Source organism: Malaclemys terrapin, chromosome 2 (assembly GCF_027887155.1).
Source record: "Malaclemys terrapin pileata isolate rMalTer1 chromosome 2, rMalTer1.hap1, whole genome shotgun sequence".
Classification (NCBI taxonomy): domain Eukaryota; kingdom Metazoa; phylum Chordata; order Testudines; family Emydidae; genus Malaclemys; species Malaclemys terrapin.
Window position 1 is genome coordinate 45348984 of NC_071506.1, and position 15142 is coordinate 45364125.

Below are 15142 nucleotides of genomic sequence, written 5' to 3' on the forward strand. Positions count from 1 at the left end.
AATGAAGATGAAAAGAAGGGGCAGAGGAAGAGATAAAAGGAACTTCTAACATTTGTTAAAGCAATTTGCCATTAAGCTCTGTGACAGTCCATTCTGTACATTGCATTTTTCCTTTCATTTTAAATTTGAAAATAAAATATTACTGTACCCAAAACTTGAGTGCTTTCTGTTAGCTGTATAATAATCCTATCCTAAAATATCCAGGGCACAATAATTGCCTTCTAACTAGGGCAGGGATCGGCAACCTTTGGCACATGATCCACCAGGATAAGCACCCTGGCAGGCCGGGCCTGTTTGTTTACCTGCCGCGTCTGCAGGTTCCGCGGTGCGGGCCGAGAAATGTGCTGGGTGCTGCTTCCCGCAGCCCCCATTGGCCTGGAGCGGCAAACTGGCCAGTGGGAGTCGCAATCGGCTGAACCTGCGGACGCGGCAGGTAAACAAACAAACATTCATATCATAGAAAGACTCCCATTGGACTTTGGATCAGGCCCATAGTCATTTCTGATTTTAGAGTTTGATATTTCCAAGTGCTGAGTACCTTCATCTTCTATTAAAGTATCTTTATAGTGTTGCCAACTATACAGGCCAGGCTAGGTTTAGTTTTTCAGTTTTTCTTATCTGTTGCATATCTTCTTAGGGAAGTTTTAAAAAAAATAATTTAAAGTCATATAAAGCTCCAGTTAATGGCGATGTCTCATTATTTGGTCAACTACGCATCTTCCTTTTCTGAAGCCACTTTGTACCTCAGTTATATCATTTTTCTCCAAGTATTTCACGAGTCTTACATTTATTATTGTTTCCATTATTTTTCCCCACACATGAGGTGAGGGCAGTAGGCCAGTGAGCATCGGGTCTTGTATATACCTTGCCTGGTTTCCATTCTATTGGCAGCAGATCTTCCCATATATCATTCTATAACTGCAATAGAATCTTTAGACTCCCTTCTGACAAATGTTGAAGCATTTAATTACTTACGTTATCTTACCTGGAGCTGTATTTTTCCTTTTTCTAATGACTGCACTGAGCTCCTGCATACTACAAATTTTTAACACATCAATATATTCTCTCCAGCCAATATATATTCTCTTTATTACAGTTTTCCTCAGTAAACCTCCTTTTTTTTTCTCTCTCACGAAACTCATTGCTTTGATTCATATCTCTACTGACCTTTGGGAATTCTTTTACTAAAATGTCTGCCTTTTCTAAGTTGGAGACCTTAATTTCATTGTTTTACAATATGACCAGGTATACATTTACTTTTACTTTAAACTCATTCATTCTTTGAATTTGCTTATATATTTCTGAAAGCTTTGAATATTTGTTCATTTTTCCATAGAAATTTCCCCAACTTTTTTTTTTTGATAGGGGTAAGGCGGTGGCACAAAGTGCTTTTATAATTCAGTAAGTTTTTAGTATTCATTGTATGTTTTGCTTATCGATATGCCTTTTCCCCCCTTGATTGCTAATTTGCAATCCTCAATCTACCAGGGAACCAGATATCTAAATTGGGGGAAATCGGATGTTCTGGCATCATGAAGACTTGGTGGGATAATACGCATGACTGGAATATTGGTATAGAAGGGTACAGCTTGCTCAGGAAAGACTAGCAGGGAAAAAGGGAGGTGGTGTTGACTTGTATATTAAAAATGTATACACTTTAACTGAGGTTGAGATAGAAATAAGAGACAAACTTGCTGAAAGTCTCTGGGTAAGGATAAAAGGGGCAAAAAACAAGGATGATGTCATGGTAGGGGTCTACTACAGCTCACCAAACCAGGAAGAAGAGGTGGATGTGTTTTTTTTTTTTTTTTTAAACAACTAACAAAATCATCCAAAGCACAGGACTTGGTGATGTTGGGGGACTTCAATTACCCAGACATCTGTTGGGAAAATAACACAGCAGGGCACAGATTATCCAACAAGTTCTTGGAATGTATTGGAGACAATTTTTTATTTCAGAAGGTGGACAAAGCTACTAGAGGGGAGGCTGTTCTAGATTTGATTTTGACAAATAGGGAAGAATTGGTTGAGAATTTGAAAGTGGAAGGCAACGTGGGTGAAAGTGATCATAAAATGGTAGAGTTCATGATTCTAAGGAATGGTAGGAGGGAGAACCGCACAATAAAGACAATGGATTTCAAGAAGGCAGACTTTAGCAAACTCAGGGAGTTGATAGGTAAAATTCCATGGGAAGCAAGTATAAGGGGAAAAACAACTGAAGACAGTTGGCAGTTTTTCAGCGACATTATTAAGGGCACAGAAGCAAACTATCCCACTGCATAGGAAACATAGGAAGTATGGCAAGAGACGACCCTGGCTTAACCAGGAGATCTTCAATGATCTAAAATTCAAAAAAGAGTCCTACAAAAAGTAGAAACTCGGTCAAACTACAAAGGATGAATATAAACAAATAACACAAGTATGTAGGGACAAAATTAGAAAAGCTAAGGCCCAAAATGAGATCAAACTAGCTGGGGCATAAAAGGAAACAATAAAACATTATACAAATACATTAGAAGCAAGAGGAAGACCAAGGACAGAGTAGGCCCGTTACTCAATGAGGGGAGAAGGACAATAACAAAAAATGTGGAAATGGCAGAGGTGCTTAATGACTTCTTTGTTTCAGTTTTCACTAAGAAGGTTGGTGGCGTTGGGATGTCTAAAATAGTGAATGCCAGTGAAAATGAAGTAGGATCAGAGTCTAAAATAGGGAAAGAACAAGTCAAAAATTACTTAGACAAGGTATATGTCTTCAAATCACCAGGGCCTGATGAAATGCATCCTAGAATATTCAAGGAGCTGACTGAGGAGATATCTGAGCCATTAGCAATTATCCTTGAAAAGTCATGGAAGATGGGAGACATTCCAGAAGACTGGAAAAGGGCAAATATAGTGCCCATCTATAAAAAGGGAAATAAGGACAACCTGGGGAATTATAGACCAGTCAGCTTAACTTCTGTACCCGGAAAGATAATGGAGCAAATAATTAAGCAATCAATTTGCAAACACCTAGAACAGGGGTCTCCAAACTTTGAGATGAGGGCCATATTAGATTTTTGAAGGGGCTTTGAGGGCCGAAGCGACGATGAAAGAAATAAAATATGCAAATATATGCAAAATCATTAAAAAAACAACACTACTCTACTGTGTCAGTGTTGCATTAAATTCTAAATCCGGTATAAAAGTTAATCAATGCAGGTACTGTGAAATCACACAAAATATTTGTCAATACATTAAAAATCATTTCACATAATTTTTTTAAATTTTATTTCTAAAAACTCACACATTTGTGTCATACAAATACTGTTTGGTTCTATTAGTGCTGTAGTTAAAATTTAACCATTATGAAATTGTTAATTTCCATCTTCTTTACTCCATTTATTGGAGATGTAATTAAGCCATCTGGCTTGTATTTTTACTCTAAGGCAGGGGTCTGTGCCTGCTCGGCTGCAGCAGCAACTCTCCCTTAAGTTGGCTCTCCTTTTGGGGGGGACACTGGCTCCCGGGGGCACTCATCCCTCCACACAGCTCAGCTGAGCTATTCCCCCTCCCCCAACACACCCCCACAAGCTGCTGCCGGCAGCCCCTCCCCGCCTGTTCAGCATGCCTACTCAGTTGCAGCCTGCCTGTTTGCTTCTCCCTGTACCTGCTTGGCTGCAGCAACGACTCTCCCCTAAGTTGGCTCCCCTTTTCGGGGGACACTGGCTCCCAGAGGCACTCACCCCTCCGCACAGCTCAGCTGTGCTGCCGCCCCGCATGAGCTGCTGCCAGCAGCCCCTCCCCCTGCCTGCTCGGCTGCCTACTCAGCTGTTTGCTTTTCCCCTGTTGGTTGGAGGGCTGGACAAATGGAAGCCCCGGGCCGGATCCGGCCCGCGGGCCGTAGTTTGGAGACCCTTGACCTAGAAGATAATAAGATGATAAATAACAGTCAGCATGGATTTGTCAAGAACAAATCATGTCAACCAACCTGATAGCTTTCTTTGACAGGGTAACAAGCCTTGCGGATAGGGGGGGAAGCAGTATATGTGGTATATCTTGACTTTAGTAAGGCTTTTGATACTGTCTCTCATGACCTTCTCATAAACAAACTAGGGAAATACAACCTAGATGGAGCTACTATAAGATGGGTGCATAACTGGTTGGAAAATCATTCCCAGAGAGTAGTTATCAGTGATTCACAGTCATGCTGGAAGGGCATAATGAATGAGGTCCCGCAGGGATCGGTTCAGGACCGGTTCTGTTCAATATCTTCATCAATGATTTAGATAATGGCATAGAGAGTACACTTATAAAGTTTGCGGACAATACCAAGCTGGGAGGAGTTGCAAGTTCTTTGGAAAGTAGGATTAAAATTTAAAATGATCTCGACAAACTGGAGAAATGGTCTGAAGTAAATAGGATGAAATTCAATAAGGACAAATGCAAAGTACTCCACTTAGGAAGGAACAATCAGTTGCACACATACAACATGGGAAATTACTGCCTAAGGAGGAGGACTGCGGAAAGGAATCTGGGGATCATAGTGGATCACAAGCTAAATATGAGTCAACAGTGTAACACTGTTGCCAAAAAAGCAAACATCATTCTGGGATGTATTGGCAGGAGTATTGTAAGCAAGACATGAGAAGTAATTCTTCCACTCTACTCTGCACTGATTAGGCCTCAACTGGAGTTTTGTGTCCAGTTCTGGGACAAATTGGAGAAAGCCCAGAGAAGAGCAACAAAAATGATTAAAGGTCTAGAAAACATGACATATGAGGGAAGATGGAAAAAATTGGATCTGTTTAGTCTGGAGAAGAGAAGACTGAGAGGGGACATAACAGTTTTCAAGTACATAAAAGCTTGTTACAAGGAGAAGGGAGAAAAATCGTTCTTCTTAACCTCTGAGAATGGGACAAGAAGCAATGGGCTTAAATTGCAGCAAGGGCGGTTTAGGTTGGACATTAGGAAAAACTTCCTAACTGTCAAAGTGGTTAAGCACTGGTATAAATTGCCTAGGGAGGTGGTGGAATCTCCATCATTGGGGATTTTTAAGAGCAGGTTGTACAAACACCTGTCAGGGATGGTCTAGATAATACTTAGTCCTGCCTTGAGTGCAGGGGACTGGAGTAGATGACTTCTCGAGGTCCCTTCCAGTTCTATGCTCATTAAGATCATGTATTATTGCCTTCATTTAAAATTGCATGAAAGACCATCTCTCACTAGACTGCAATCTTTAGATATTTTTCTGCTGCTTTTGCTATGATTTTAATCCTTTGTTTCCCCCACATCTGCAAGGTGCAGCTAATTACTTCTATAATGATGCTATAAACTTCTCTTTACCTGCAAGCAATACATCCTCTCCTGTTCTTCTTGTATTCTCTTCCCTGAACAAAGATGTGTTCTGCTGCCTCTATACATTTTTTTCTCTTACTTGAGCATTTTTCTTTTTCTATTTTGGGCAGTGGGTGCCTTTTGGTAGCCTCCGCAAGTGATATTTTTTGAATAATTTTAATTGTTTGTATTTCTCTAGCTCATTCTGCTATTTCACATCCTTTATATGTTGCACTGTGCTTTCCTCCACAATTGCTGCATGTAGCTTCTGTCCCTTCTGTACACTCCTCATCTGAGTGATTTCCTCTACATTTACTGTACCTCATTCATTGTTCCCTTACAAATGGCTGCCATATGTCCAACCCCGTGACAATCATAGAACCTCACAGGGGGTGCAGGGAGGCGGTGTAAATATATGGTTTAACCCAGAAAGATTGATATCCCATTTGGATTGTATCTGGAAATGTCCCATCTTTAAGTGTTATGTGTAAGGACATAGATGGCTGGTTTTCTCCCTCTCTCCTGCGAAGTAGCCATTTAACAAACAATACTTTATCATTGCCTGTACTCTTTTTGATTTCATCCTCAGACAATCCAAGTGGCACTCCATATGTGACCCATCTTGCTTCAATCAGGCATGTAGACCGTTGACAAGTAACTTTAATTTTTCCTAGGTTTACAGTTTAAGAAGTCGTTTAGCTTGCTCCTAATGTGTACATTTTATCAATAGATCTCCATCCTGCATTCTTTTAGCTCTTTTTATGCCACCAACACTTTGCTTTATCCAGTCCGCCATTTTCAGGGGTTAACATCTCCTATTTTCATTTCTTCAGTCACTTATTTGACAATTTTAAAATGTAGACTTTTATCCTGTTTTTCATTTCTATGCATTCCTCTTCCTTCAAATTCTGATATTAATATTAATAGTATTTTTCTGATTTGAGTCCTTTCCTCATCGCCTGATGCTCGTCCTTCATAATCCAAGGCAACTTTCTCTTCCTCCCTCATTGTCAGTTTCACTGTTCTGCCTCATTTCAAGTGGGGGGCAGGGCTAGCCACAGTCCTTAGTTCAGTCTCGCTACCTTCAGCCAGAAACCAGTACTCATCCGAACTCAAATCTCAGTGCCAAGACTAGCCTAGACTTGCCCTGTCCCTTCCTGCTCTTATTCTGTGGCTTTATAATCCTATCCCAGCTCCTCCCCCAGCTGGGCTTCATTTGCCATTAGGCCCTATCAATCCCTGGTTCTCCTCCAGGTGCAACATCTAAGGTTAATTTGCTCATCCTGGCCCACGTTAATGTGCTCAGGACTTGTGTGGAGTGGATACCCCATTACAGCAGCTCTTACTTCACCTAAGAAGACAAAAGAAATAGCCTTTGGACTTTGGGAGCAGACCTTGGCCTAAGAGTTTGGTCAGCAATGTTACTGGAAACATTGGGAAGGGACTTCACCTTGAACCCAGTCTAGTTTGTTAAGTTTTAAAAGTGTTTTATCTTTCTCTCTTGTAACCATTTCTGACTTTAATGTCTTAGAAATGTACTTGCTTAAAACCTCTATCTTTGTAAGTAAATAAACTGGTTTTACCTTTTAAAACTAATTCAGTGTTATGAATCGTTTGGGTAACTTCACTTAAGGTAGCAGTCTGTTGTACGTTGATCCACTTAGAGGGGCAATGGGCCTAATATATCAGGACTGTCCAGGAGAGGGCTGACCAGTGCAAAACACTTTTTTTGGGGGGGGAAATCCAGGACTGTGAATGTTTTGAGTTCATCCTGAGAGTAGTAATCACGGCTGGTTCATCCTGAGAGTGTGGCTGGTGTTTGGTGACAGGCAGCTGAGGTCAGAGTTGCGGGACCAAGGCTGTAGCTATACACAGACTGAATGTGACCTGCATTCTGTTTGTGAGGAGCCCAAGTTGGGAGCTACCGTAGCAAAGCTTTGCGAGACTCCCCAGATTGCAGATCAAGTGGTGACACAGCCCCTCGCTGTCTGGATTGCTCCCCAGAATATATTAGCAGCATTGAATCGTGAATTTTTAATGCTTCCTGTTTGTAAGACTGAAAAAGAGAGAGGGAAACACAACTATCTCAGCTTTCACTTTGAGCAGGAAAATTGTAGCCTGTCAGCTAAAGGAAAAAGAACCCAAACCAACTTGTAATCTAGCCCTCTCGACTATTGTTGCCAGCCTGGCAACAGAAGTGACTCATCCAGTAACTTATCCACAGTAGAGGAATGATCAAATATCAAGTGCCACAAAACATCAAATCCATCCCAGCTATAAATTCTCAAAGCTTTCCTTCCCTTCCTTGTCCAACTGTGTGTATCTCCTGGATCAGAGCTGCTACAATAGGGCTTTGGCCCAGCATGCTTTAGTAAGCTGGGAACAGAATTAAACTCTTCTTTAACTGCATATGCTTGCCTTTTTACATCTTCTTTCTTTTTGTTCTTTGTCTCAGCAATTCTCCTTCAGACATGAATAATGATAGGGCACCGAATAATCACACAGTAGTGAACACTGTATTCCACTCAGATGAACTTTGCAGAAACTGGCTATTTCAGTAAAGAAAGCTAAGGGTAAGATTCTCCTCCTTCACACACCTTGCACCAGGAATAGTCCCATTTACCTCAATAGGACCACCTCAGAGTAAGGTACTACTCAGTTTCAGTAAGAATGGCAGAATCTAGCCCTACACTGGAAAAGAAAAGGGGCCTAATCCAAAACCCATTGACAACAGTGGAAAATCCTCCCTGGATTTCAATGGGTTTTTGATCAGATTCAAGATACAGAATATTTGTATAGCTTTGTTGTCTAATTCTTTGATATTTGTATTAATAATAGCTAGTTCTTGCATAGCACTTTTTGACCACAGATCTCAACCTCTCAAAGGAGGTCAGTAACATTATCCCCATTTTACAGATGGAGAAATATAGTCACAGAGACGGGATGTGATTTGCCCAAGATCACTCAGCAGGAGAGCCAGGAATAGAACCCAGGTCTCCTGAGTCCCAGTCCAATGCTCTTAAGAACTAGAAAATATTTTTTGATACTGATTTTGTCCTTTTATCTTTACTGGAAATGTGTATGATGCTCTTGGTTACGTGGGTTTATGACATCCTTCTCACAATGACGATAGCTCAGATCTGCTGATTTTTATTCAGATTTTAAATGCATTCTAGAATTTGAGTCTGAATGCAGTGAAATACAGCAATCTCTTTCTTAGATGGCTCACCATTTTCATTTAAAATAAATACAAGGGTGAGGGAACAGACACGAGCTGTATCCCTGACAGCAACAAATACTACCTTTTCAACCCACGTAATAAATATTAAGCCCCTTCTTGCACTGGTTTCTATTCATTCAAATAGTGACCTGTAGGCAAGGTAGCCTGCTCCCATGTATTTTAATAAATCTGCATTCTTAATCAAATTACCAAACTGAAAGTACAATTAATTAAATTCACAAAAGCAACTTCAAATTGAGGGCATATTATCCTTTCTAGCCCACTAGTAACTTTCCTATTTCTAAAACCATTTTAAATTCACTTGCTCCTAAAAATCTCCTTTTGACATTCCTGCTAAAGTAATCAGATCCTTTCTGGTTCTTGTCCTTTGTTAGACTTTAGCTACCTGAATATTTTTAGCCCTGAGTTGGATGTGATCCTGCCTCCATAATTTCTGCATTTTCCCATGTAAATTCCATGCCTTTCTTTGCCATCTCTCACTTCTTTTTCAACACAGAGCCTAAGACCTTGTTTAACAGTGTCCTTGTGTGTGATTGACACTTGTCATCTCTTGCAGGCTATCTTATTCCTTCACTGACTTCTTAGTCATGGTCTATTCAAACATATTCTTATTCATAATCTCTTATGCTATTTCTTCCTCTCTGATATTATTTTAAACCTCTTAACAGCTTTCAGTAATATTATGCCCTATATAACTCTCATGCTTGTTTTATCTTGTTTTATATTCATGCTGGGCCAGGCTCTGTGAACCTTTCAAGCTATATTTTGAATCCAAAAGGGTTTCTATGTTAACTTACAGATGTATATTAAACTACACTGATATTACGTTACAGGGGTCAGAATCTGGTGCCCATGGTGCCCAGTATTGCAGGAAAAATATGTACAATTGGAAATATTCTCTATTGATATGGACAGTTTTGTTAATATTGGCCCAAATCCCACAGCCCTAAGTCAGGCAAAGCTCATATTAGAGTTCTGCTTGACTGAGGACTGCAGGATTTCACATGCTGAGAAGATTTGGGAACAAAACCACATGGACTTAGTTAATGCAGATGCCTGTAAAAAGTGTTATTAAATTTCAGAAAACAAAATTTAATGCAAATATTTTTTTTTTTAAATCAAACCAACTTCATGGTGATTCCTTGCTGCACATTAAAATAATGACAAGTTTCAGAGTAACAGCCGTGTTAGTCTGTATCCGCAAAAAGAAGAACAGGAGTACTTGTGGCACCTTAGAGACTAACAAATTTATTAGAGCATAAGCTTTCGTGGACTACAGCCCACTTCTTATCTGTACGAGTTTTTTCATGAGGTTGATGGATTTCCATTCCATACGGCTAAATGCAGTGCCTTGCATAATGACAAGTTTCAGAGTAACAGCCGTGTTAGTCTGTATCCGCAAAAAGAAGAACAGGAGTACTTGTGGCACCTTAGAGACTAACAAATTTATTAGAGCATAAGCTTTCGTGGACTACAGCCCACTTCTTCTTTCGTGTAGTCCACGAAAGCTTATGCTCTAATAAATTTGTTAGTCTCTAAGGTGCCACAAGTACTCCTGTTCTTCTTTTTGCGGATACAGACTAACACGGCTGTTACTCTGAAACTTGTCATTATGCAAGGCACTGCATTTAGCCGTATGGAATGGAAATCCATCAACCTCATGAAAAAACTCGTACAGATACAGACAGACATCATCTTCCATTCCAAATGCAAGCAGATGGACATCATACCAAAAGGACTAAAGGTAAAAAATCCATAAAGAAGTGGGCTGTAGTCCACGAAAGCTTATGCTCTAATAAATTTGTTAGTCTCTAAGGTGCCACAAGTACTCCTGTTCTTCTTTTATTAAAATAATGAATACTTGCATTTATGAATATGAATCAAGCAATATTGCTCACTCTGATGTTACCAATTTCTGTTAGAAAAAATGCAGGAACAGTAAACAAGAAATTACACTGAACTCCAATTTTTTAGCTTAATGCAACCTAGCTTTAGCGAAGTTTATGTTTTGAATAGGGAAGGGACTGAAAGCTTGTTCACAATTTGGTTTTTAGAATTTCAGACATGCTGATCCAATGTATTTGTGTTCTCACTGAAGACAGACATTTTTTTTTCCCTCTACTTGGTTACCCTGGAAACTGAGGATGAACGATTTATCTAGGGGCCTGATCCTGCAGTTGTCATATAAAATACCCATTGCCTTAGAGAGGTGCCTCAATTTTGGTCCAACACTGGTTGTTTATCTGGCTTTAAGTTGGGTGGATCAAGTGCATGAAGGGACAAACCAATTTTTTTCTCCCAATAAATAGCAGAAGTCATGACTGAATGAGTTGCCTGATGGAAAGAGTGCTTGCCTAGGAAACAGACCTGAAGAAGAGCTCTGTGTAGCTCGAAAGCTTTGTCTCCTTCACCAACAGAAGTTGGTCCAGTAAAAGATATTACCTCATCCACCTTGTCTGTCTAGGAACCAGTCTGTCATTTAAGGGCCTGACTATGAAGTGCTTGAGCTTCCTCAACTGAGTGGGAAGTCCAGGGGAGTTGAGGGCACTTGACATCTCTCAGGAACAGGCCCTTAGTCCCCCATAATACCGAAGTATTGCAAGGCCTCGCAGTGTGAAAAGATTATCACTATCATAAAAATACATAGAAACTTCAAAGCATTCTCTCTAAATTACTGAATACTCTGGTTCTCTGTCTGCTCAGCTTTTATTTTGTCTGACAGCATGAGCACCCTGTTCTGTTTTCACTGTTTTTAATAAAAAATGGCTGACTGAAAGATTTGTATACCACGTATTATCATTATTTAATACTAGTATTAGAAGGTGACCCATTCCTGTTTGGTGGCCCTTCTTTTGGTGGCATTTGACTCGGATGATGAAAATGAACACGCATCGGTCCGCACTACTTTGGATGGTTATCGATCAGAACCAGTCATCAGCATGGGCGCATGTCCTCTGGAATGGTGGCCAAAGCATGAAGTGGTACAACAGTGCCATGTAAATGCCTGTTCTCACTTTCAGGTGACATTATAAATAAGAAGCGGGCAGCATTATCTCCCATAAATGTAAACAAACTTGTTTATCTTAGTGATTGGCTGAACAAGAAATAGGACTGAGTGGACTTGTAGGCTCTAAAGTTTTACATTGTTTTGTTTTTGAGTGCAGTTATGTGTTTAAAAAACAAACAAACTATGTTTGTAAGCTGCACTTTCACAATAAAGAGAGAGCACTACTGTACTTGTATGAGGTGAACTGAAAAATACTATTCTTTTTTACAGTGCAAATATTCGTAATAAAAATAATATAAAGTGAGCACTGTACACTTTGTATTCTGTGTTATGATTGAAATCAATATATTTGAAAATGTAGAAAACACCCAAAAATATTTAAATAAATGGTATTCTATTGTTTAACAGTACGATTAAAACTGCGATTAATCACAACAACTTTTTTAAACCTTGTGATTAATCGTGATTTAATTTTCTAAATCATTTAACAGCCCTACTGTCGAAATATAGTGCTGTGTGGAGTGTGCTGTCCAGTGTATCTCCTGAGGAAAGCAAAATCACTAAGCATGAATCTGAAGTCAAGATAATGTCTAGGCAAGTGTTAATGTTTTTAATTGAGTTGCTGAGGCAGCCAAATGTAACACTTATTAATATCCCAGATTTTCCCATTTGTTTTGTTTCCAGTCAGTAATGCTTTTCCTCACAACATTCTTACTACTCTACCGAGACTCCTCCTATGTAATTAACTTCCAAAGTAATTCTTCAGTGCAGTATTCTATTTACATCCAGTAATTATCAGATGACATGTTCTGCCTTTAGCACTATCCTGTACATGTGGCTAATTAAGCAGTTTATATTTAGGCTTATGTCCAGAAAGAATAAATGCAGATATTCCTTATTAATGCCCCTATCTGGCAAGGGGCTGAATACTCTCAACGCCCATTGACTTCATTGGGAATTGGAGGTGCACAGCACCTCCCTGGATCATGCTCTAAAAAAGTAAATGTAATAGGGTATGCAAACACCACTCTGGACAACAAGGGGTTAAAACACTGCTCTGGGCTTAGTCAGCCCAGCCCCACCACACCCGTAAGACAGGTTCAGGCTGGAGGAAGAGTTAAAAGGGTGCAGACCAGTTCACTTGTTGGCGGACCAGGGAAGAGAACAGACCTTCAACCCCCGAGGAAAGGCAGGAACTTCCCCAACCACCACTGCCTGATAGTCCCTCCCTGAGGTAAGGGAGAGCCAGATCTTGAGACACCCTGAGAGAGAGGCATTCCTTGCTCTCTTACTAACTCCGTTTTTTTGTGTTAACACCCCTCGCTTTCTGTTTATGGACTACCCTGGGAGCGGGAGAGACTCTGAAGTGACCTGACCGGAGGGCCAAGTCACAGGAAGGAGCAGGCCACCGCAGAGAGCAACTAGCAGCAGCAGATCCTAGCGGAGAGATGCCACACCACACCCAGTCATGAGAATGTGCTGGTGGTGAGTCAACCCCTGCACAGTAACATACAAACTTTCTGGCTGTTGTACATGTCAGTTGGTCAATTAAAATATATACATTCTGTACTCTTGGAAAAGCCTTGATGCAAGAGATGGCATCTTCTGTAATTATGGTACTGATGACAATCCCCATATTTCTCTTGTCTATATGATGCTGTTAGGGCTTGATGCAGGAATTACTGGGAAAGATTCCATGGCATGTGTGGTTTTTTTTTTTTTTTTTCATAGATTCTAGGACTGGAAGGGACCTCGAGAGGTCATCAAGTCCAGTCCCCTGCCCTCATGGCAGGACCAAATACTGTCTAGACCATCCCTGATAGACATTTATCTAACCTACTCTTAAATATCTCCAAAGATGAAGATTCCACAACCTCCCTAGGCAATTTATTCCAGTGTTTAACCACCCTGACAGTTAGGAACTTTTTCCTAATGTCCAACCTAAACCTCCCTTGCTGCAGTTTAAGCCCATTGCTTCTTGTTCCAGCCTTAGAGGCTAAGGTGAACAAGTTTTCTCCCTCCTCCTTGTGACACCCTTTTATAAATTATAAATTATCATTATAGCCTCTTCTGGCTTTAAAATCTATAAATCTGCAACTGGCCATACTGTAAATATTGCTCCTGAACACATCCTAAAAACTACTGAAAGCTGCGTTTAGTGCTTCTCTCATTCTATGCTCAGGTAATTGGCTTAATACAACATTACCATTTTTACTGGAATGCAGCACCTTTATGATATCCAGGATCTTTTGAATGGAATATGAACACCCTACATTATTACGAGTTGAAGGTCATGTTGTCTGTCATTCAAAAAGGTAATTTTGCATGGATTGAAACTACAAATTCCTTGCACCTAGACTTTAATGCCTTGGTATTTTGACCATTTCAAGAAGCCTGTTTCTCCTCTACTATAAAACAACAAAAATGTGGAAATAATTAAACAAGAGTTATCAAATACTTTGTGAATAATGAAATTAAAACCCAGTACATCAAATCACAATAGAAAAAAAGACTCAAAATATTGTGTAGAAGACGAATATAACTTTCACTTACTTTCTTTGTTTTGTCCATTGCCTTCAGTATAGAAACATTTAGGTCTTCTAAGGCAGACAGCACATTTTCATACTCTCCCAAATGCTGAGAAAAATATTCTGGAAGAATAAATCATGACTCCAATGACCTTTCATCTAGGATTTTAGGTATTAGACCCAGCTAGTAAAATAAATATAACAAACAGCTCACCATATTCTGAGTATAATGGCAATATATACTTCCCTACAAAACTTTCAGTATGGGATGAAACTGAAGAGCTTTCCCATAAAATTCTATTTTATCAAGGAAAGTAATTAACATAATTACATTTGTTTTTCTTTTAGCAGCACTATATGTTCATTTGAGGGAACTGGGATTGTACAGTGAATAGGGCATAGGATTATGAATTGAGAGATCCTGAGGTCAATTGTGGCTTGACAGCTCAATTAATATCTCTGCACCATAGTGTTAGATGAAAAATAGTTCTGGTGCGTCTATGCATGCTGCAATCACATCTCTGATTGCAGTGCAAACATACCCTGTGAAGTTTTTTAGTTAGATGAGAAGGAAACAAAAAGTCAGTGGAGTCACTAATACATAAGACTGAGGAGAAATTAGCAACAGAAGGTGATATTGCTTAGAGTCTGAATTCAGTTATTTGCCTCATTATTCACAAAAATAAGAGGAATGTAGTGTGACTTAATATCCTGGAGATGAAGATGCATTTTATTTGGAGGAGAGGGAAATAAAATATGGAAAAGCTGTAAAAAAATCACTGAAGTGAGCATGTGGCTATTTCGGATTTTCAGGGCAAAGGGCTCAGATGAATTCAGTTCCAGAATTATGAAGACCAAAGCAGGGAAGATGAGAAACAAACTGCTGGGAATTTATAAGAGATTTTTGAGGATGTTGGAAAGATCAGATGTCATGAGAGTAGCTAATGTAGTCCATGTTTAATCAGAGTTGATAGGAAGAACAGAATACCTTTAAACCTTATATGCCAAATTCTGCATATAGCAGTGGTTCTCAAAGTCGGTCTGCTGCTTGTT

At 39.8% G+C, this 15142-nt stretch overlaps 1 protein-coding gene across 1 annotated transcript in view; it reads right to left on the bottom strand.

Moving 5' to 3' along the window:
• NECAB1 (N-terminal EF-hand calcium binding protein 1) overlaps window positions 1–15142 on the bottom strand; it is a 128722-nt gene that overhangs the window by 53869 nt on the left and 59711 nt on the right. The window contains exon 5 of the mRNA XM_054016602.1: window positions 14115–14212. Within this exon, the coding sequence (XP_053872577.1) occupies window positions 14115–14212 (98 nt within the window). The remainder of the gene's footprint in view (window positions 1–14114; window positions 14213–15142) is intronic.